The 21,506-nt window shown below is 38.8% G+C and overlaps 1 protein-coding gene across 1 annotated transcript; it reads left to right on the top strand.

Moving 5' to 3' along the window:
* The first annotated feature begins 356 nt into the window (after positions 1-356).
* On the top strand, positions 357-21,259 carry Dld (dihydrolipoamide dehydrogenase). The gene is made up of 14 exons (XM_051144577.1): positions 357-514; positions 2,023-2,101; positions 6,713-6,792; positions 8,956-9,024; positions 9,513-9,582; positions 11,035-11,135; positions 11,484-11,627; positions 12,351-12,452; positions 16,484-16,674; positions 17,365-17,535; positions 18,406-18,595; positions 19,009-19,146; positions 20,363-20,452; positions 20,546-21,259. The coding sequence occupies exons 1-14, from the start codon at positions 476-478 to the stop codon at positions 20,609-20,611; spliced, it is 1,530 nt and encodes a 509-aa protein (XP_051000534.1). The 5' UTR covers positions 357-475; the 3' UTR covers positions 20,612-21,259.
* The last annotated feature ends 247 nt before the right edge of the window (positions 21,260-21,506 follow it).

The following is a 21,506-nucleotide window of genomic DNA, read 5'->3' as shown; positions in this document are numbered from 1 at the left end:
CCGTTGCTTTCTTTGTTCAAGCTCTCAGGGCTTCATCCAGAAAATGGAAATACTTCACACGGTTTTTGTAAAGTTAGATAGAGCCTATGGGAAGTGTCCACGAATGTCTAGCACGACCATGAGCTAGTCAAGTTGTCAAACTTTTCTTTCTTATTCAAATTTTACTTTCTGTAGGCTTCACTGAGCAAACAACATTTCTATTTCCTTAGTCCGTCTTTCAGTGAAGAGTTTGCACCTCTACTACCCAGACACTTTGGCAACATTTCCCGGAGTCCCCGGCTGCCATAAAGCGCGGTGCCCTTCACGACAGCGGACGACGTAGCGGCCAGAAAGCCTCTGGCCCTCGGACCAATCGCGCTGCTCCTCCGCGATGACGTATGCTCTTGCGCACGCGCAGGGTGGGAGACCTTGGATAAGCCTACTAGGCGCTCAGCGGAGGTGAAAACGCTGGCGGTAGGGACAGGCACGAGGGAAGATGCAGAGCTGGAGTCGTGTGTACTGCTCCTTGGCCAAGGTGAGGGCCGCCTGCGAGGGGAGGTGCTGGACCCCACACAGAGGCACACAGACGCAAGCTTGTGGGCCCTGCCGCGGCCTTCCGCCCGGAACCGACGCAGCCCCGCCTCTGCACCGGTTCAGTCCGGCCTCCGGGCAACGGGGAGCATCGGCCGGGGCCGGGGACTGCCCGCCGCTCCACTCGGCACTTCCGGGCGTGGGCCGAGGGGCTGGGGCTTCCCCCGGCTACGGGGACGAGTAAATGACCCTTGTCACGCGCGGCGGCCTGCCCCTTCACACCTTTTGCCTCCTCCCAACCCTGACCCGGGGGTGGCCTAGTCCTGCGGTGGGTAGGTAACCTTGAGGCCCGAGTGGCCCAGACGTGGCCAACCCCGGCACACAGCCCTGCGAGTTCCGCCTAGGTCCTCAGCATTCGCGTCTCTAAACTAGCACACTCTGCCATGTCAGGCCCTTGGGCTTTTATTTTTTTAAGTGTGGCGTTCTTCTGTCGTCCAAACAACTTTCCCGTTTCATCTGCCAAATTGAATGCACGCGGCGTAATGGCAGGGTAGCATGAAAACTTTTAGAGACAATGAAGAGATCCGCCTTTTGTGTCACACCTGAGTCCTCTCTTCCCTCACAAGTTAAATGTAACATGCAAAATGTCATTTCTCTTAGGGAGAAGTTGAGCTGGGACTAAAACTAACATAAGGAGTTCTTTGCTCCTCTTTGGTTGACATGTTTTTGATTTCATCTGTAGAAGTTGCCTCCTAGTAAAAGCATCGCTCCATCAGACGATATTGTCAAATTGCCTTCCATTGATTTGTTAATAGGAGCTGGAGCCCTGTTTCTTTGTGTCGCTGGCCTTAGGAAATGGTAGGCACGAGAGCTTAGAGAGCGTGAGACTGTGATGCACCGTGTGGAGCTTCCAGACTGGGTACACTCCACTGTTGGTACATTTCCTAGTCTAGTTTCCTGTTCATAGTTGGTGATTCAAGAACATCTTCATAGATGTTGTAGGTGACATCAGACTGTTAGATTAGTTAGGAATCGTAATGACAAGTGAAATGAATGTTGCTGAAGTTTCAGGCATTAAAATTAGCCATGCTTTTTGAAATTTCAATGAAACTGTAAGCCATTAAGTATATTTTTATTAAGTTTAATATGAGATGGTTCACTGAATATGGATGATAATAAGGCAGGTCAAGCAAAGGTAAGGTTGTGAAAGCTTAATACTATTGACAAAGAAACCGGTAGGACACCCCCTTATGGCACAGAAAGTCTATTCAATCAGTGCTTGATACATTAGCCCCAGTGTGTTGTCATCAAACCTTTCAAATTACATTTACTTATTATGTGCATATGGGTAGGCACGAGCGTGCTAGACAGATGTGGAGGTGAGAGGACAGCTTCTGGGAGTCGGTTCTCTTTTTCCATCATATGGTTCCCAGGGATTGAACTTGGGAAGTCAATCTTGGTGGCAGGAGCCAATGAGCTATCTCACCAGCCTATATTTGTCTTTTTTTGTAGAGAGGCCATTTCAATCGGATATCTCATGGCCTACAAGGAGTTTCTTCAGTGCCTTTAAGAACTTACGCAGATCAACCAAGTAAGTACTTGATCCAGGAGTTTTCAAATTAGCTAATAGCTCTTTCCCATTTATATATAAAAGAAAGTGAATGAGTAAGTTATTTGGTGTTAGAATTGATCTATATATTTGTTTATTGTTGATTGAACACCTAATATGTTACAAGAGATAATAAGCAAGGCAGACACTTAGGCTGATATTAAAAGGCAAACAATACATAGGTAACATGTTGGGAGAAGTAATTGAAAATTAAAGCAAGTTACTGGGCGTCTAGGAGTGTCAGGGAAAGCGTTTTGAGGAGATGGTGCCTGAGAAGCGAGTGAGGGTATGAAATGTTGCTTCAGTGAGAAAGGTCTGAGATGGAACTTAATTTGGGAGCCTCCAGAAGAAAGACTAGGGTGGCTGTGCAAAGTTCTAAGAAACAGAAGAGGTGTAGGGTAGGATCAGATCATGGAACACTCCAGACCAGGTGGTGTATGGGCTTGCTCCATTGCTGATGGAGAGCCACAGGTGGCTTTTGAGTTAAGCAATTCCATGTGATTACAGCTTTAAGAACTAATTTGTCTCCTGGGTCAGATTGTGTTAGTTGTTTCAGAGCTGTGACAATGATGACTTTTGACATCTTGAATGAAATTCTTTAAGATTATTATTATTATATACATAAAAGGGAGCAGTGGTGTGTAATTTTCTTCTTAATGCTTTCTTGAAGTTCTGAATTTTCTATAAAAGATATGTTTTTTATAAGCACTTGGAATAGAAAAAAAATGGGCTTTTAGTGAGGTATTTAACTTCCTAGTACCAAATAAATAAATAAATAAATAGAATTTTTAAAAAATGGAGTGATCTATTTACTGGATTCACCCATTAAAATTAAAATTTAAAAATATTTTTCTCTTTAATTTTGTGCCTATGCTATGGTGAGTGTGTGAGTACCTGTGTGCTTGTCACAGTGCAGGTGTGGAGATCAGAAGACAGCCTTGGGTGTCATGTGACAGAATGTTAAGATCTATTCAGAACCTTCTGTTTTCTTTTCAGCCTTTGCACAGACACTTATATTTTAGTGGAGGGAGACTGTGTGCTGGTTTGTGCCTACTTGACACAAACTAGAGTCACCTGGGAAAAGAAACCCTTCATGTGAGAAATTATTTTCATGAGACTGGCCTGAGGCTGTGTCTGTAGCATGTCTTTTTGATGGATGGTTGATGTGGAAGGGTCCAATCCTGGTAGTCCTGGGCTATGTAAGAAAGCAAGCTGAGCAGCCAGGAAGCAGCATTCTCCAGGGTTTCTGCTTTTTTTCCTGTCTTCAGGGTCCTGACTTGGCTTTCCTGGAAGATGAAACACTTTCCTCCCTAAGTTGCCTTTAGTCATGGTGTTGATCAACAACAGAAAACAAACTAAAATAGAGGCAGAATGCTCTTTAATCAAGGGGTTTGGTGGTCTCTTGGCACTGGCAAATTGTAAATATAAAATAAGCATAATTCCATGTAGCTGAGGTATTTATTTAAGAACTGTTTTCCCTTCAAAAATAGAAGCTTCATCAGGGCAAAGACTGATTTTCCCTTAGTACTTAGGAAGGCACAGTTGGTCTTCACTGCATGCTTACTGAGGCCCTCTCTATTTTAGTTACTATATCACAAAATAGTCCAGAATGGTCACCATACAAAATAGTACCAGCTAAATGCCAATACTATTATCTGACATGTGTAGGCTCATTTTTATTCCAGACACAATCTTAATGTCTGTCCTACTTTGTTCACACCTCTCTGTTACCTTTCCTGTGTTAGGAATAAAGAAGCTCTTAGAGAGGTAGAGGATCCTTTTGACCTTACACTCACTATTTTTATTCTGCTTTCATAGAAGAGTATTGATTGACCAGCTTGAGGAAATCAAAGCTTGCGATACGATGTATGTTACAACACTAGATGTTTGAATATTCTTGTTTTTTGTTTGTTTGTTTTTTTGTTTTGTTTTTTGTTTTGTTTTTAGGTTTTTCAAGACAGGGTTTCTCTATGTATCCTTGGCTATCCTGGACTTGCTTTGTAGACCAGGCTGGCCTTGAACTCACAGCGATCTGCCTGCCTCTGCCTCCCCAGTGCTGGGATTAAAGGCGTGCGCCACTACTCCCGGCCCTTGAATGTTCTTATAAAGCAAATTCATCAAGCTGTGTGAAGTCCTGTTACTGTTGATAATGACCTTGCAGTTCACAACAGGCACAGATCTGTTGCACTTACATCATATTTTATTCATTTACTGTTTTAGTATATTCATTATTTCAATAAGTATTCAATTACTGTTTTGTGTTTAGTTATTTCGTTAGCTGCTTGGATATAACAGTGATCTAAACAGACAAAACTCAGCTTCTTTAGGTTTCACAGTCTCCTGGGGAACACACACATCTAACAAATAATTACGATAAACAGTCCAGATCCCAAGGACAGGGATTTATGAAATCTGTATGTGGATAGAGAATGGTTGCATAATTTTATCTTAAGGCTTTTATGTGCATGTCTATAATGATGTTGCAATTGTCAACTTGCCAACATCTGGAATAACTTAGGAGACAAGCCTGGGAACATACCCATGAGGTTAGATTATCCTTTAAAGAATTATCTTGGTTACATTAATCGATAGAGAAAATCCGTCTTAATTGTGGAGGGGACTACTACCTGGGCAGGGCATCCTAGACAATACAAAATGGAGAATGTGTGCTGAGCTCTGCTTTCTGTTTGTGGGTCTGATGTCCCCAGCTTCTTCAAGCTCCTGGTATCTTAGCTTTCCTGTCATAAACTGTGATCCAAAATAAAGCTACCTTTAAGTTGCTCTATTTTGTCACTCAACAGAAAAAGAAGCCAAGACACCCCTGAAGAGGGGTGAACGGAAATGGGTGAATATTGCAATGTGGAAAGAAGCACAGTATATTTAATCCACTGAAAAGGCCGTAGCTCTGGCACACTGAACACTGAGAGCCCACTTCTCAGATAGGAAGTTAGGAGTCAGTAAGGTATTTTAAGCAGAGCCATCATAGGATCGAACTTATTTTAAAGATCATTCTGGTTACAGGTTGGACTTTATGGTAATTTTTAATTTCTCTCTAATCAGATGATAAGAGGCAGAGTAATTATCACGTACATACATTCCGAGAGCTTAGTGTTTGAAATGTGGACTGCATGCTGTCAATATGTACTTCTAGATAATGACACAATGTACACTGAAGCTTAAACTGCTTGGTATAGATGGGTGTACAGAATGCGGGTGGGAGATGAACTTGGAGAAATAGATACTGAAAAGGAGAAGGTGCTGTACTTAGTAAGGTGGAGTTATTTGAGTAACAGACAGACATTAATGAAGAGTGAGAAAATAAGACCTGAGCTGGGCTTTTCAGATCTGGCACAATGGGTAGCAGTGTAGGCTGTTGCTTGAATGGGACTGAGGCTGGGCGCTCATTTTCTCAAAGCTGGCCAGACAGAATATGGCAGGCAGCTCTAAAGAAAAAAGCAACACTCACTAAGTGCTTTGTATGTACCCAGCACCTTCTTAAGGTCTTGACATGTGTTTTCTTTGGTCATTAACAACCTTGAACTGTAGACATTATCACTATTACCCATATGTTGTATTGATGCTCAGAGAATTGAAATTTTTTTTTTTTAAGAATTTAAGGTTATATAGTTATTATTTGAACCTAGATTTGTGGTAAGTTCTTATTTTATTCTTGCTTGTTTGGTTTGGTTTTTCACGACAGGGTTTCTCTGTATAGCCTTGGCTGTCCTGGATTCACTCTGTAGACCAGGCTGGCCTCCAACTTACAGAGATCTGCCTGCCTCTGCCTCCTGAGTGCTGGGATTAAAGGCATGCGCCACCACACCCAGCTTCTATTTTATTCTTAAAGACTAACAGTATTTAAGATTATGATCAGAAAGTTAGTTGTAATCGATTTAAGATTTCAGATGATGAGCACTTTGGGGTAAGAATGATTATAACATATTTAGGGGAGAAGCTTGCAAAATAGCTTGGAGATTAAGGCCATTGACAGTTTAAGAACCCCTTTCAGCCTTCAGCATTCTGTATAATTACTATAAGTAAAGTTTTTTTGTGTGTGATTATTTTGCAGATGAAGGGTTAAAGTGAAGCAAGTCAAATTACCCAAGGTCACCTTGTACTAACGAGGTTTAAAGCTTTGCTCTTTGGAATTTTAGTATATGGAGGCTGAAGCTAAAGAGTGGGATTGTAGTAAGTGAACAAGTACCAGATGTTGGGTCAAAAAGCTTAGTTGGCTCTGCCACTTAATTTCTAGATGGGTTGGGCTAGTCAGTTTATTTGTTATTTCTTCTTGGAAATGTTATGCTTTTGTTATCCATGCTTTCCTCATATTACAGGAGAGTTATGACATTGGCATATGATAACCAGTAAGTGGCAGCTGGATACAGGGTTCATATTCTAGGACTTAGCTGTATTTACATATGTTATAATGAATAGAAGATAAAAAGGATTTCAAAATTTGTACCATTCTTAGTAACATCAAAATACATCATATATCTTGGAACAAAATAATGCTGTGTAGAACATGCAGATTATTTGGGATGTTTTGGTAAATGTTAGTATTTACCATTTTATATCAACTTGTTTTTGTTATAGTTGATGCTGATGTGACAGTGATAGGTTCTGGGCCTGGAGGATATGTTGCTGCCATCAAAGCTGCACAATTAGGCTTTAAGGTAAGATAGACCCAAAGTAGATATTGTTTTGTTTTATTATGGACCAAGCTGGTTTTAGTCACAAAGTGCTAACAGGTAAAAACATGGGAATTAATTAAAAAAAAAAAAACCCAAACTTTTACGTATTTGGGTGTTTCACATGCATACATATATATTTGTCCACTGTGTGCATGTGGTATCCACATGAGGCCAAAAGATGACCTCAGAGCCTTTGGGACTATAGTTACAGACTGCCATGTTTGTGTTGGGAATTGAGCCTAGGTTCTCTGGAAGAGTAGTTAGTTCTCTTAACTACTGAGCCACTTCTTTAGCTCAGGGGTATCTCCCCCCACCACCTCCCAACAGGGTTTCTCTGTGTAGCCTTGGCTGTCCTGGACTCGCTTTGTAGGCCAGGCTGGCCTAGAATTCACAGCAATCCACTTGCTCTGCCTTCCTGAGTGCTGGTTATAGGCATATGCCACCGTGCCCAGCTGGAAATTTTATGTATATATTTTTAACTATAGGTTATTTGTAAACTTGAGACTGATGGGACTTATTGGTTGTAGTAGTCTCATAGTATAGAAAAGTCAGTTATTTTTCTTCTGAAATACTTGATTTCAGTTTCTAAATACATTTGTGATATGATATAGTGATAACTAAAACACTCACATGGTAATGTTGGACAAAAATCTTTTTGGAATAATTCATTCTGGAGTTAGTCTAATTTTTTATTCAGATGATAGATTTTAAAAGGTTCTTTTTAAAAAACTTTTTGTATCAAAACACTAAGAATGTAACATTTATGTAATTCCTGATTGTGTCATGGTTCTTCTTGCTATTGGTAGTTTATTGTATATCTGTTTAATAATATTAAATGTATATGTAAAAAGTAAAAAACGTTTTAAAAAAGAAAAAATATTTACAAAGTAAAGAAAATATCTTGTGAGTAGCTTAGAAAGGCATAACTTTTCATACAAACACTATTCTGGTGCATAAAACAACAGCAAACTTGGTAGGATAGAATGACATTAAGAATAAGTGGTATACTTTTGGATTTCTTATTTATAAAAAGCAAGAAGGTGCATAACTCTCATTCTCTGAGCAGCTGAGTTTTCTAGTATATCTCAAGTATGGTCATGGCATAATGTTTCCAACCAACTCAAGTTTACCTCAACACTACCCATAACAAATACTATATATATGGTAAGATGTTTAGCTCATTTTAAGCATTGAATAATTTTAAAATATTATACAGGAAAAAGTCCTGTTGGAGTTTGAGGAAGCACAGGGAGGAAGAATATAGGTAAACCATAGGAAAATGAAGAGCAAAATTTCTCTGTCAATTTCTTTTTTACTCTGTATTTTATTTACTTTAAAATTAAAAAGAACTTATTGTTTGTTTATTATTATTATTATTATTATTATTATTATATTATTATTATTATTATTATTATTATTATATTTTATTCATGATATATCTGGATTGTAATCCCCACCCTCAAAAAACTTTTTTTATTAATTCTTTGTGAATATCACATCATGCACCCTAATTCTACTCGTCACCCTGTCCCTTTGTATCTTCTCTACGTCCTTGCAGTCTCCCCTACAAAAGAAAATAAAAAATAGAATAAAAACACAAACACATCTTATCATGGAAGCTGTGGTGTTTCACAGTGTGTAACAGTATATTCTTTTGTCCACTCATCTTTACTTGCATATCTTCATTGCAGTGAGTCATTGGTCTGGTTTGAGGCCTCTGGCTTCTGCTACACTGTCATACTGAATCTTGACCGGAACTCCTCCTGGATATTCTGTTGTTGCCCTGTGTTATTTAGATCCTGCAGCTTTGGATCTGCAGGACTGGCCTTCAAAGGATTCTTTTTTTTTTTTTAATTTTTATTTTATGTGCATTTTGCCTGCATGTATGTCTGTGAAAAGGTGTCATATCTTGGAGTTACAGATAGTTGTGAGTTGCTACTTGGGTGCTGGAAATTGAACCAGGGTCCTTTGGAAGAACAGTCAGTGCTCTTAGCCATCTCTGCAGCCCTCCTCAAAAGATTCTTTTAGTCTGAAAAGACAGAGCTTAGGAGCTTGCTTTGCAGAGCAATTAAGACATATTTGGAATTTTAGTGGAATGAAATATGCATATTACATGTTATTAAATATTGTTCTCTTTGATTGTAGACAGTCTGCATTGAGAAGAATGAAACACTAGGTGGAACATGCTTGAATGTTGGTTGTATTCCTTCAAAGGTGAGCACATGTGTCAAACACTGCAGAGATTGTTTTTTATTACCTGCTTATTTCAGAGATGTCTTGAGACTAAATTGGTATTCTAACACAGTTCCTTAGAAGACTTTTTCTTTTCTAAACTTTCCTCCTCTTCCAGACTTCAATGTTCAGGCTTTGTTTTTGTTTTCTCTTTAGCTTTCCATTGCTGGTGAAAAGATAATTAGTAATTTTGTGTGTATGTGTTTGTTATTCCCTATGGAAACATGAAGTTCCTGTTAACCTGCCACCTTGAAATGTGTTTTTGTTGTTTTACTATTAAAGAAAATTACTTTGTTTTGTTTTTATTCTTGTTTTATATCAGTGTTGTTTTTCTTGTTAATTGTATAAGAAGGAAAGATGAATTCATGTGATAGGATATACTGTTCTAAATAGAAATGCCGTTTTGTAAGTGCTTTCTGGTTATAGAGTCTGTTTATGAGTAATTGGTAACTTTGCCTTACTTCTTTTAGGCTTTATTGAATAATTCTCATTACTACCATATGGCCCATGGAAAAGATTTTGCATCTAGGGGAATTGAAAGTAAGTGTACTTTTTATAGCTAGTAGTACCAGATGTGTTTGACTCCTCTAGCTAAATACTGATGTGTCTGTGTGTGAAAGCTGTTTATTGAAAGATGAGTGGGATAAAAATCTTGAAATTGGGCTGGAGAGATGGCTCAGAGGTTAAGAGCACCATCTGTTCTTCCAAAGATCCCGAGTTCAATTCCCAGCAACCACATGGTGGCTTGTGACCATCTATAATGAGATCTGGAGCCTTCTTGTGGCGGGCAGGCGCACGTGTGGGCAGAATATTGTATAAATAATAAATACATCTTTTTTAAAAATATTGAAATTTGGAGAGTTTTACATAAGAATATTTAGGTTCAGATTTCTACCATGGCAGCTTCTCTGCCTTTGCAAGCTTTTGCCTAAATTCTGTTTTTTGGGCATCAGTGAAAAGATGGTTTTTGTTTCTCTCTCACCTTGTGAGCCTAGATTCCTGAGTGTTGTGTTAGACAGGTGACACTGAAGGAAAGAGCACAGGCCTGTCTGAGTTGGTGGTGGTGGGGAGAACAGAGGAGAGGGAGAGGGAGCAGGGAAAGGACCACTTATAAACACTTGCATTTGGTCTGTATTGTCTTCATCATGGTTTGGGGCTGTTTTTATCCTTTTCTCTAGTTGTTATATTTAACAGATACTTCCAGGAGATAGACTTGCTGTACTTCATGGCATTATTTTCACAGTGGTAGGTTTCTGAAAGAGGTTGTGTAGGTAGTCCATTGAGCATATACATGATTATATATCAGTCACAGCAAATATGTCACACTCTGTGAAAGTACCGTGATGTTAGAAGGCACGGGATTTGTCAGGAGATGTGCGTTACAGGCAGCACAGGCTTTACCTTTTGGCTTGGTGACTTGTAAGTCAGAAATGTCTAACAGTCTGCCTACGTGTTGGCTCATGGGCTGATTGCTGTGTCTTTATCTCTGCAGTTTTGTTGAGCTGAACTATTTTTTCTTACATTGTTGCTTTAGTATTCTGTGTTAAATGAATTTTAAAGTGTAGTTGATTAAACTCCTGTTAAGCTTTTGTATTTTGAAATGTTCAAGTATATATTTAACTGGTTTGTTTCATGACATTTTAACTTTTGTCTTATATAATTTCAGGTCATGTTTTATTTTCCAATTTTTTACTTAGACTAGTAACCATCATAAAGTATTTGTAGAATGGGTCACAGTAGAGTAGGATATTTCTATTTTGGACTGTGTTTCTGGCACAGATGCACATTTAACAATGCTTGGTAGTTCTGTTGTTAATGATGTGGCTTTGCTGGCTGTGGCTATAACAGTTATTACATTTTAAAAGCTAATGCTGACTTTTATATAGTTTTATCAACATTGAGATGAATATTTTCAGACCTTGATTAGTCAAAAACTATCATATATTGCGATCAGAGTTTAAATAATGACAAGATTTGTTTAACAAATTACAGTGTCAGAAGTTCGCTTGAATTTAGAGAAGATGATGGAGCAGAAGAGTTCTGCAGTGAAAGCACTAACAGGGGGAATCGCCCACTTATTCAAACAAAATAAGGTTAGTGTGCAGTGTTCAGATTTCTGTTTATTTCACATATATAGGAAATAATTGCTTTATGCTAACAGTGACGTTTTATGATCTTGGTCTGCTGTGGGATATTTATTTAATTTAAACAGTACTAAAACATTTAAAAAGTAATATAATACGTTTATTATCATCCAGACCTTACAAAGAGTAAAACCCAAAAGAAAATCCAAAGTAAGACTGCCCTGAAACAGATGTCCCCGAACAGTGTTTCTGCTGCTACATGCATTGCATATTATTAGGGAAGCATTTTATGTTCCAGTTACTATTATCAGAAAAGCATTTTAAGCATTGTGAATGTATAAATATTACTTTATAAAGGTTGTTCACGTCAATGGATTTGGAAAAATAACTGGCAAAAATGAGGTGACAGCTACAAAAGCCGATGGCAGTACTCAGGTTATTGGTACAAAAAACATCCTTATAGCTACGGGTTCAGAAGTTACTCCTTTCCCTGGAATCACGGTATTTATGCTTTCTAATTTATCTCTTAAAACCTTCCTTGCAAAATAGGTTTTAATAAATTTATGGTGTTCATACATGTTGAGTGGTTACTGACTGAAACCTAATTTGGCAGCCATTTAGCCTTGCAAAGCTACTTCTCCTTATTTTGCAGTGATTATAAGATACAGAACAGTTTATAATACATTCGAGTTCAGTATGAAGTTAAGCTAGGCATGGTGGTGAGTGTCTGTAATTACAGCATTTAGGAGGCAGAGGCAGGAGGGAGATTGCCATAAGGTCAATGCTAAGCTGGTCTAGCAGCCAGGACTACATAGTGAGACTGTCTTAGAAAAAGAACTGGTGAGAAAGCCCAGTAGATACAGGGCTTGTTACACATCCATGTGAACAGCTGGTCGTGGCAGCATAGGCAGCATCCCAGCAGAGCTTCTGAATGATGGCTAAGGCTGACTTTTGGCCTCCACACACACAAACACATATACAAACACACACAACAACAACAAAACACAAACAAGATACAAAGTTAAAATTAACCATTTTATTTTGTAATGTCGAATGATAAAATTTCAGATTAGCGTTTTGATGAGAGTTGATGAAATTGTGATATATTGAAGCCATAGATATATCAGAGCAAATAAATTAGATAAAATGGAATGAGATCACAGATAATAACATACTAGGTTTTCACAAGTGATTCTACTTACTATTTTTGCTTTTTAAAAATAGATTGATGAAGATACTATAGTGTCATCTACGGGAGCTTTGTCCTTAAAAAAGGTTCCAGAGAAGTTGGTTGTTATTGGTGCAGGAGTAATTGGTGTAGAATTGGTAAGTAGTAGCTTTCCTTTTTGCCTCTGTGGTATCAAAAGGGACTTAAAACCTCTTCTTGGAGGCTGGAGAGAGAGAGAGCTCATGGCAAACAGCACAAACTGTTCTACCAAGGGACCCGAGCTCCGTTCCCAGCACCCATATCAAGCACCTCACAATCACCTGAACTCCAGCTCCACGAGTTCACCACCGCTACTCATGGCCACATACCCATGTGCACATACACACAGAATTAAAAATAAAATCTCCCTCTCTCAAGAAAAATACAAGATTGGGCTCGTTTAAGGTAATAGATGCAAGGGAGAGATGCCTAAAGAGCTCTTGTTGCTCTTGCGGAGGAACTGGGGTCAGTTCCCAGCGCCCACATGGTTGCTGGCAACTATCTGTAACTCCAGTTCTAGGGGGTTTGTGCCCTCTTCTGCCCTCTGAGGGCACCAGGTATATGCACGGTACCCATTCTTATAAAATAGTCTTAAAAAACGAAACAAAACAAAATAAAAAAACTCTACTTTTATTTGATTCTTTGTATAACATTTTAGGTCAGTCGGCATTGATTTTTTTTTTTTCTTAAAACTTATAGTAATAACAAATGCACCTTTTCTTCCATTGTGACTTATTTAGGAAAATCATTAGTGTTCTGTATGTCCTTTGTTTCACAGTCTGCTTCTTTGTTTTCTCACAGTTTCATTTTTTTGTATTTTGTTTTGGTTTTGGTCTATTGGTAGGCTTTGCTATCCTGGACTCATTTTTTAGACCAGGTTGGCCTCAAACTCACAGAGATCTGCTTCCCTCTGCCTCCCAAACACTGGGATTACAGGTGTGCGCCACCATGCCCAGCTTTCTCACCATTTCTTATCATTGAAACTGGTCTCTTTTTTAAATCTGATAACCCGTAACATACTGAAAAATAGTTCTCATCTGAGCAAATGCATTCCAGTAAATTCTGCACTCCTCAAGATAGCACACACAGTTACTCTTTGCTCTTCCTAACATTTATTTTAGAAACGCCAAGATACTAACGGTTCTGAGGCAATAGTAATTCTTACCTTCCTTCCTTGTCTGTTTGGCAAGCGTCTACATCTTTCTAGTGAACTTCCCTTATTTCAGGTGTTGTCTTATGAGGGCCACCACATGCCCTGCCTCTGCTGTCCTCAGCTCAGACTGCCCCTGGCCACGCGCTTCTCTTGATTTTTCTAGTTCAGAAATTGAGTAGTTTTTTTGTTACCTGTTTTCCAGTCTTGACTGCTTTCCTGATCAGTTTAGATTCCACAACTGATTACTTTGAACTGTTCTCTTATAAGCTCTATTAAATGTGAGTCGCCTTTTTTATACTGGGGATGGAACATAAGGACTAGTGTTAATTGCTTGTCTTGTTAATACAGGCCTCAAGCATGCTAGGCAAGCACTGAACCCCTAACCTAAATCCCCAGCCCTCTCTTTACTTTTATTTTGAGTCAGGTCTTCTCAAAAAGTTGTCAAAGCTTGCCTTTAATTCACTTTGTTCAACATGTGATATCCCTGTCTCTGCCTCCTGGGTAGTGAGGATTACAGACCTACGTACTATCAGGCTTAGCTGGCTTTGCTCTTTCTTTCTTTCTTTCTTTCTTTCTTTCTTTCTTTCTTTCTTCTTTCTTTCTTTCTTCTTTTCTTTCTTTCTTTCTTTCTTTCTTTCTTTCTTTCTTTCTTTCTTCTTTCTTTCTTTTTAAAGTTTTTTGAGACAGGGTTTCTCTGTGTAGCCATGGCTGTCCTAGACTTGCTTTGTAGACCAGGCCGGCCTTGAACTCACAGCGATACACCTGCCTCTGCCTCCGAGTGCTGGGATTAAAAGCGTGTGCCTCTACGACCGGCTTGGCTTTACTTTTGTGACATACTTGCCGGGACAAACTTTAGTATTGTTTGACGTTAGCCGTCAGTCTTCCCATGCTATCCCAGGGTAGTGTCTGCATCTGGAGGAAAGAAGACTCTTTGGGTTAGTGCTTATTTAAGTTCTTGTTGAAGTCACAGACCTCATCATGAACTTCAGCCTGGCTGATGATCCATTATTTCCCTAGCTGAGTTCTGGTCTCTGCCATGGCCACTGAATTCCCCACTCATGTTCTATCTCTACTGGCACATTTGCTCCCCTGCCCTCACATGGAACTTCCTGAGTAACGTACAGGAAAAGCATGGCATGCATAAGCACTCCTGTGCCTGATAAGACTTATCTCTTCATCTCTCTTTCATACTTCATAACATGTTTTTCTGCCCTCACAATTACTTACTTGTGTGGGCTTTTTTCCTTTTAATTTGTGTTAGCCCCCACCCTCTGGAGAGGGTCTCATATATCCCTGACAGGCCTAGAACTTGATATGTAGATTAGACTGGCCTTGAACTTGCAGTAGCTCTCCTGCCTCTGCCACCTGAGTTCTAGGATTATACACATGTACTACCAATCTGTATATTTTCCTTCTGATTTACAGTTGAACATGCCTCTGTGTTTATACCTGGGTATGTGTCACACACATGCTCAGATGCATTTCCTTGCAGATACATTTAAAATTATTAGATGATTTTAATATGAAATATTAAATAATATATTTTTAAAGGCTGCATAGTTTGTTCTTTTTTTTTTCCAATTCTAGGATTAGAACTTGAATCTTGCACATTCCAGGCAAGCACTCTGCTACTGACCTGTACTCCCTGTCCTAACTTCAAATTTGATGTTATTTCATATCTAATCATTGCGCAGTCAGTCATGCTACTTACTAAAATGCAGCATTCAATTTAAGTCCAAATTTGAATAAATACTTCATTGAGAAAATAAAATATTTTCTCAGCCAGCTTAATATTTTGCCAATGTAGTAATTATTAGTAGCAAGAACATGCTTGTTTTTAGATGTCTGAGAATTTCTTATACATGTGATGTATTTTGATAACATCCACCCTTCATTCTCTCTCCTCCAGATTTCTCTTTATTCCTTCCACCACTTTCTCTTGTCAACTTTGTGTGTTCTCTTTTATTTTAAACTGAGTCCATTTTGTGCTGTCTGTATGTACCTAGGTGTAGGACCATCTACTGGAGCATGGGTAGCTTTTATGGCACTCCATCCCTGAGGAAAACTTACCTCCCCAGCACTACCAATTGCCTGTAGCTTCTCATCAGGGGTAGGATTTTATCAGCCCCTCCCTTGTCCATGCTGAGGTGTTGGCTGTCTTAGTCTTGGAGAGGTTTTATGCATGCAAGCACAGCACTATGAGTTCTGTATGCAATGGCCCTGTCACGCCCAGCAGATACTGCTTGTCTACTACTTTTAGCTCTTAAAACCTTTCTGTCCCAATTTCTGCAATGATTCCTGGGCCCTGGGGAAAGGTATGTGCTATAGATTTAGCGCTGGATACTCCATTGCCTCTCATTTTTCTGCCCAGTGACCGTTTGTGTGTTTCTATATTAATCAGCTATCTACTGTACAGAGAAGTTGCTATGATTGAAGGCTTAGAGATTCATCAGTCCAGGTTTAGGACTGGGCCCCATCTTGGGCTTACGACGGAAGCAACTTGCACTAAAGCCAGTGCAAAATCAACATCAAGCTTCTTTCATCTCAGGTCACTTGCACTTAACTCTTCGCCTTGAACACCCTTCCCTCAGTCACTGCTCTAGTCGGCTTCCTTCACTCTCTCATGTAATGTTACTTAGATTGAACCCTTCTGCTATCTAAAATGGCCCAGCTCTGTTTTCTCCTTTTCTCAAAGCACTTGATTATTCTCTAGCTTGAGGTTTATGTGTTGTTGACGTCCTCTACTATATTGTAAGTCCCCAGGGGCAGCAAGTTTTGTTGATACAACCATTATAATTATAATGGTACCTGGCCTGTAGTAAGTAGGTACCCAGTAAACATAGAATAGGTGAATAATAGTTAAATTATGTTTTCCTTTTAAACCTTAGAGCTTCCCCTAAACTTTTGCGAAAGAAATCAATATAGTACATTATTTGAGATAATTAGTAAATGTTGCTATGAAAACTTATGTTTTTTTTTTTTTACAATTAATTTTAGGGTTCAGTTTGGCAAAGACTTGGTGCAGATGTGACAGCAGTTGAATTTTTGGGTCATGTGGGTGGAATTGGAATTGACATGGAGATATCTAAAAATTTTCAACGTATACTTCAAAAGCAAGGGTTTAAGTTTAAACTGAATACAAAAGTTACTGGTGCCACCAAGAAGTCAGATGGAAAAATTGATGTGTCGTAAGTATGCTACATTTGTTTTTGACAAATCATCCTTGCTTGTCTCAGAAAAATATTTATTTTCAGATTAACAAATATAGTCTAGACTTTTTATAACTTAGACCCATGTTAATGTTTTATATTACATGGTATTGCCTATAAATTAGTCAATTAAAATTTATAAATTAATTGAATGCTTTGAAAAAAAAACAAAAACAAAAACCCACCGTAATCAGATAGTCTCATTGTGATATATTTTTCATTGTATATAGTCATTCAATTTAAAGCTCCTTGTGTTTATTAAATTCATTCAGCATTTTTAGACAGATACGTGGGGACTTTGATTACTAAATTGATATCATGTATTTGGCAGACATTAAATACTCACCTAATTTAACAAAGTAACTTGTTCACAATGGCATGGCTGGTGAGAAGCTTTTTGAGACCTTTGGTTTTTGGGGACCAAACCCCAAAGACATCAGGCATGCTAAGCAGGTGCTCTACCACATGGCTCATCGTCAGCTCATCCTCAGCCCTGGGACCTCTGTCTTTACCACTGTGATACACTGCCTTGTTTTATGAGATTTTAAGAATGTGTGTATTTAATTGCATGGCTCATATTTGTAATGAAATAAAGGCACTAGAAGTGTCATGGCGCTGAAGCTGTCAGTGCCGTTATGTGTATAACAATGGCCACTGTTTGTTATCTAGTGTTGAAGCTGCTTCTGGTGGCAAAGCTGAAGTTATCACTTGTGATGTACTCTTGGTTTGTATTGGTCGACGGCCCTTTACTCAGAATTTGGGACTAGAAGAGCTTGGAATTGAACTAGATCCCAGAGGTAGAATTCCAGTCAATACCAGATTTCAAACTAAAATTCCAAAGTAAGTTGAATAATTACCTATGTTTTCTTTTTAAAAATGTTATATGCGTGATATTTTTGGGGGTCTATAAAGATAAAAAAGATGACATATGTGTGTTGTAAAGGAATATCTAGCATTTCTACCCTAATAATTTAACAAAGCTTATAAAAATGATAGTAATAAAGACTGTTTAAATCCTTCATAATTGCTAATGTGTGTGTGTACATATATAGAGATACTTGACTTTTTAAGACAGGGTTTCTCTGTGTAGCTTTGGCTGTCTGGACTCCATCTGTACATCAGATCCTTCTGCTTCTGCTTTCCAAGTGCTGGGATTAAAGGTGTGAGCCACCACCGCCTAGCAATTATTATTTTTAATTGAAAATGTTTATTTACATTTAAACTGTTGGTTTTGTTTAGAGATAAAATCTTTCTCTCTGGTGTAGGCTAGTTTTGAGCTAGACTCAAGTGATCCTCCACAGGCTCTCAAGTGTTGAGCATTTTTAATAACTTTATTTCAGTTGCTGTTTTGAAAATAAGGCTTTAAATCAAATATAACTAATTGAATTTTTCATGGCTCAAAGATTAGATACTTAGCTGGTCGTGGTGTGCACACCTTTAATCCCAGCACTTGGGGGCAGAGGCAGGTGGATTGCTGTGAGTTCGAGGCCAGCCTGATAGAAAATGAGTCCAGGACAGCCAAGGCTACACAGAGAAACCCTGTCTCAAAAACAGACAAACAAACAAGATTAGATACTTAGCTCTTGTTTCTAAAGTGCTGCATTTGATTGATTGTGCTTTTTGGTGACCTAGTAGCCAGAAGTATGTTTTTGTGATACAACTAAACTTCCTTTGATGTTAGAAGTTTACTGCATTTCTTTTTTCTGGTAGTATCTATGCTATTGGGGATGTGGTTGCTGGTCCAATGTTGGCTCACAAAGCAGAAGATGAAGGCATCATCTGTGTTGAAGGAATGGCTGGCGGTGCTGTGCACATTGACTATAATTGTGTGCCATCCGTGATTTACACACACCCCGAGGTTGCTTGGGTTGGCAAATCAGAAGAACAATTGAAAGAAGAGGTAATCCTAAGTGTGGGCTGTTTTACTCCATTGTAAGGTTTGAGCTAATGGCACCAGTGACTAGAAAACTCATCTTTGCCTTTAGTAACTCTGTAGAAATTATAGCTTATGTATGTGTTCCTTTGTTAGAGTCATAAGGAGATACTCACTCCTTAGATATGCCAGCAATAGTAGAGAAAATCATGACCACATGTACTTAAAAACCTAACTGTAGAGCTTTTTAATATTTGGCATTTATACTTGCTTACATTTCTTGCCGCATTAAATTATATTAACCTGCCTTTGGTCATTCCTTCAGTGTGCCCTGAACAATTATTTTCTTGGGGTTTATTTTCTTAATTTGGGAGATGATTTCACCAATGGGAGCAAACTTAGAGTGATTAAAATATTTTCTCATTTTTTGTTTTCCACAGGGTATTGAGTACAAAGTTGGTAAATTCCCATTTGCTGCAAACAGCAGAGCTAAAACAAATGCTGACACGGATGGCATGGTGAAGATTCTGGGGCAGAAATCAACAGACAGAGTACTGGGAGCACATATTCTAGGACCAGTAAGTATTGCCAAGTCAGTAAGGTTTCTGGGAATCATTTAATAGATTTAGTACACTAGCTGTTTCTATTCTGCTACTGCTGATGAAAGCTTGACTAAGGATTTTATGCATTGCTCCCACAAGGTACCACAGCTGTACTTGTACAGTCTTGCCTTTCCTGTCATCTACTACACTGCTACTAGTGATGCTTGAAAACCTCAAGGCTGTTATAGAATGAAGCCTTGCTGACTCTGGTCCCACTCTGCTCTGCCCTCCCCACCTTCTGACCTCATCTTCTGTTCTTTGTCTTTGCTTGTGAACTTTTTTTTCTTCTTTTTTTTGGTTTGCTTTTTTAAGACAGGGTTTCTCTTTGTAGCCTTTGCTGTCCTGGACTCGCTTTGTAGACCAGGCTGGCCTCGAACTCACAGCGATCTGCCTGCCTCTGCCTTCCTGAGTGCTGGGATTACAAGTGTGTGCCACCACACCTGGCTATTTTTTTTTTCTTTTTTTAACCTTTTCATTTTATTTTATGTGTGTGGGTGTTTGTCTGCATGCATGCAGTACCCACAGAGGCTAAGAGAAGGCATCAGATCCACTGGAATTAGAGTTGAGCCACCATGTGGCTGCTGGGAATTGAACCTGGGTCCTATGCAAGAACAGCTGGTGCCCCACTCTTGAATTTCTTACATGTAAGATGAGCTTGCTTTCTTTTCATAGCAGGCCAAGCTTAGTTTGTAATTTGGGGACATTTCCACATGCATATTGAGCTCACAGTGTAGAGCACTCTTCCAGCCTTTTGCATGGCTCAGCCCGGTGTTGCCTTCTGCGGGAAGGCTGAGATGTCAGTGAGTCTGGAGTGTTTCTCCCCTGCTGTGTGGAAGAACAGTAAACTTAACAGTATTTGAGTGCTTCATATGTAATATCTCCTTAGAAACTCACTGTTCATATTTTGCTTTTATAATATTATGGGAGAGGGATGATTTTTCAAGCAAAGAAATTGCATAAAATAGCATAGTGGCAGGACCGAGCTCATTGGTTTCAAAGCCCAAGCTCCTCCTCTGCTACCTTTTCTTCTAGGCTTTTCTTCACTCGGAAACTTCTGACTTTTCTTCCATTGCTGTAATAATAGGCAGAGATTTAAGACAAACTTAAGGTGTGAAAGCCAAAAAGCCTGATTTTTAAAAATCATAGCATGTAGTTACTTTTGCCTTGGAAACTATAATTTTTCATTTTAAAGGGTGCTGGAGAAATGGTGAATGAAGCTGCCCTGGCATTGGAATATGGAGCTTCCTGTGAAGATATAGCTAGAGTCTGTCACGCACATCCGGTAATTATTACAACACACACAGGCTTAATGGCTGCCTAAGTTTTCTTTTGACCCACAACTATCCATACTTATTGTCTATTGCTTCCCTTGCAGACCTTGTCAGAGGCTTTTAGAGAAGCAAACCTGGCTGCATCTTTTGGCAAACCAATCAACTTTTAATTAGAAGATTGCTCTTCCTAAAATCTGGAAGCTTTTGTCAACATTACATTTTTGAACAGGGTAATCTCCCAGTTCCAAGAATTTGTAGGATGAAATTATGAAACTTCTGGAAGGTATTTAGTAGGTTTGAACAGAATGGAATAACCTTGTACCTATATTTTAAATATTTTGTTCCAGTGCATTAATGCAGACAGAAAGCTCCGTATAGTAGCATCCTGGGAAGTTTCTGACCTGCGTGTCATGGTGTCTACAGGATTCAACTTCACTGAATTAGCACTAATAGATTTTACCTTTAATTTAGTGGAGTGAATCTGTTGACAAGGAAGGAGCTGGAGGATGCATGTGAACAGATTGAAGAAAACTGACGAAGTTACTTTAAATTTGGTTTTCATATTGGAAACGAGTCAGTGACTAGAACAAGATTCAATATGTACAAACAAACTTATGTAAATAAAAGTAATTGCCTCTCATTTTATTTAACTCCTATATTCCTGACAGTTTAGAGGTAGAATTAGGTATAGTAAAGTCTGTAAGTCTAACGGGCATTCAGTTGCCCAAATGAGGATTCTGTCCACAGAACTGATAAATGGAGAGTCATGATTATACCAGGGAATGGAGATACCAAAATAAACATGTCTTAAATATTTATTTACTGGTTATTCTGAATGCGTATTAAGATGGTTCTAATTCTTTTAACTACCTCTGATTGTCTTTTAATTGTTACTTTTATAGTACTGTTTCACATTGTACAGCAATATTAAGGCATTTGTACAGTCATTGCTCTTTGTTTTACAGATAACTACTAAACGTTTAGTCTGTACTTAAGGAGAAACAGAATGAGGGAATCTATAGTCTGCTGTATTTTCCTGTTTATTTCCATGGCTTAGTAAATTGT

Source organism: Acomys russatus, chromosome 1 (genome assembly GCF_903995435.1).
Source record: "Acomys russatus chromosome 1, mAcoRus1.1, whole genome shotgun sequence".
Classification (NCBI taxonomy): Eukaryota; Metazoa; Chordata; class Mammalia; order Rodentia; family Muridae; genus Acomys; species Acomys russatus.
Note: the sequence above shows the minus strand (reverse complement) of the source record. Positions and strands in the feature narration are given on the sequence as shown.

Coding starts and splice junctions, on each gene's coding strand:
- Dld (XM_051144577.1), top strand. CDS start 476: ATGCAGAGCTGGAGTCGTGTGTACTGCTCCTTGGCCAAG. Junction 2,102..6,712: donor AACTTACGCAGATCAACCAA/GTAAGTACTTGA, acceptor TTTTTGTTATAG/TTGATGCTGATGTGACAGTG. Junction 17,536..18,405: donor TTTCAAACTAAAATTCCAAA/GTAAGTTGAATA, acceptor TTTTTCTGGTAG/TATCTATGCTATTGGGGATG.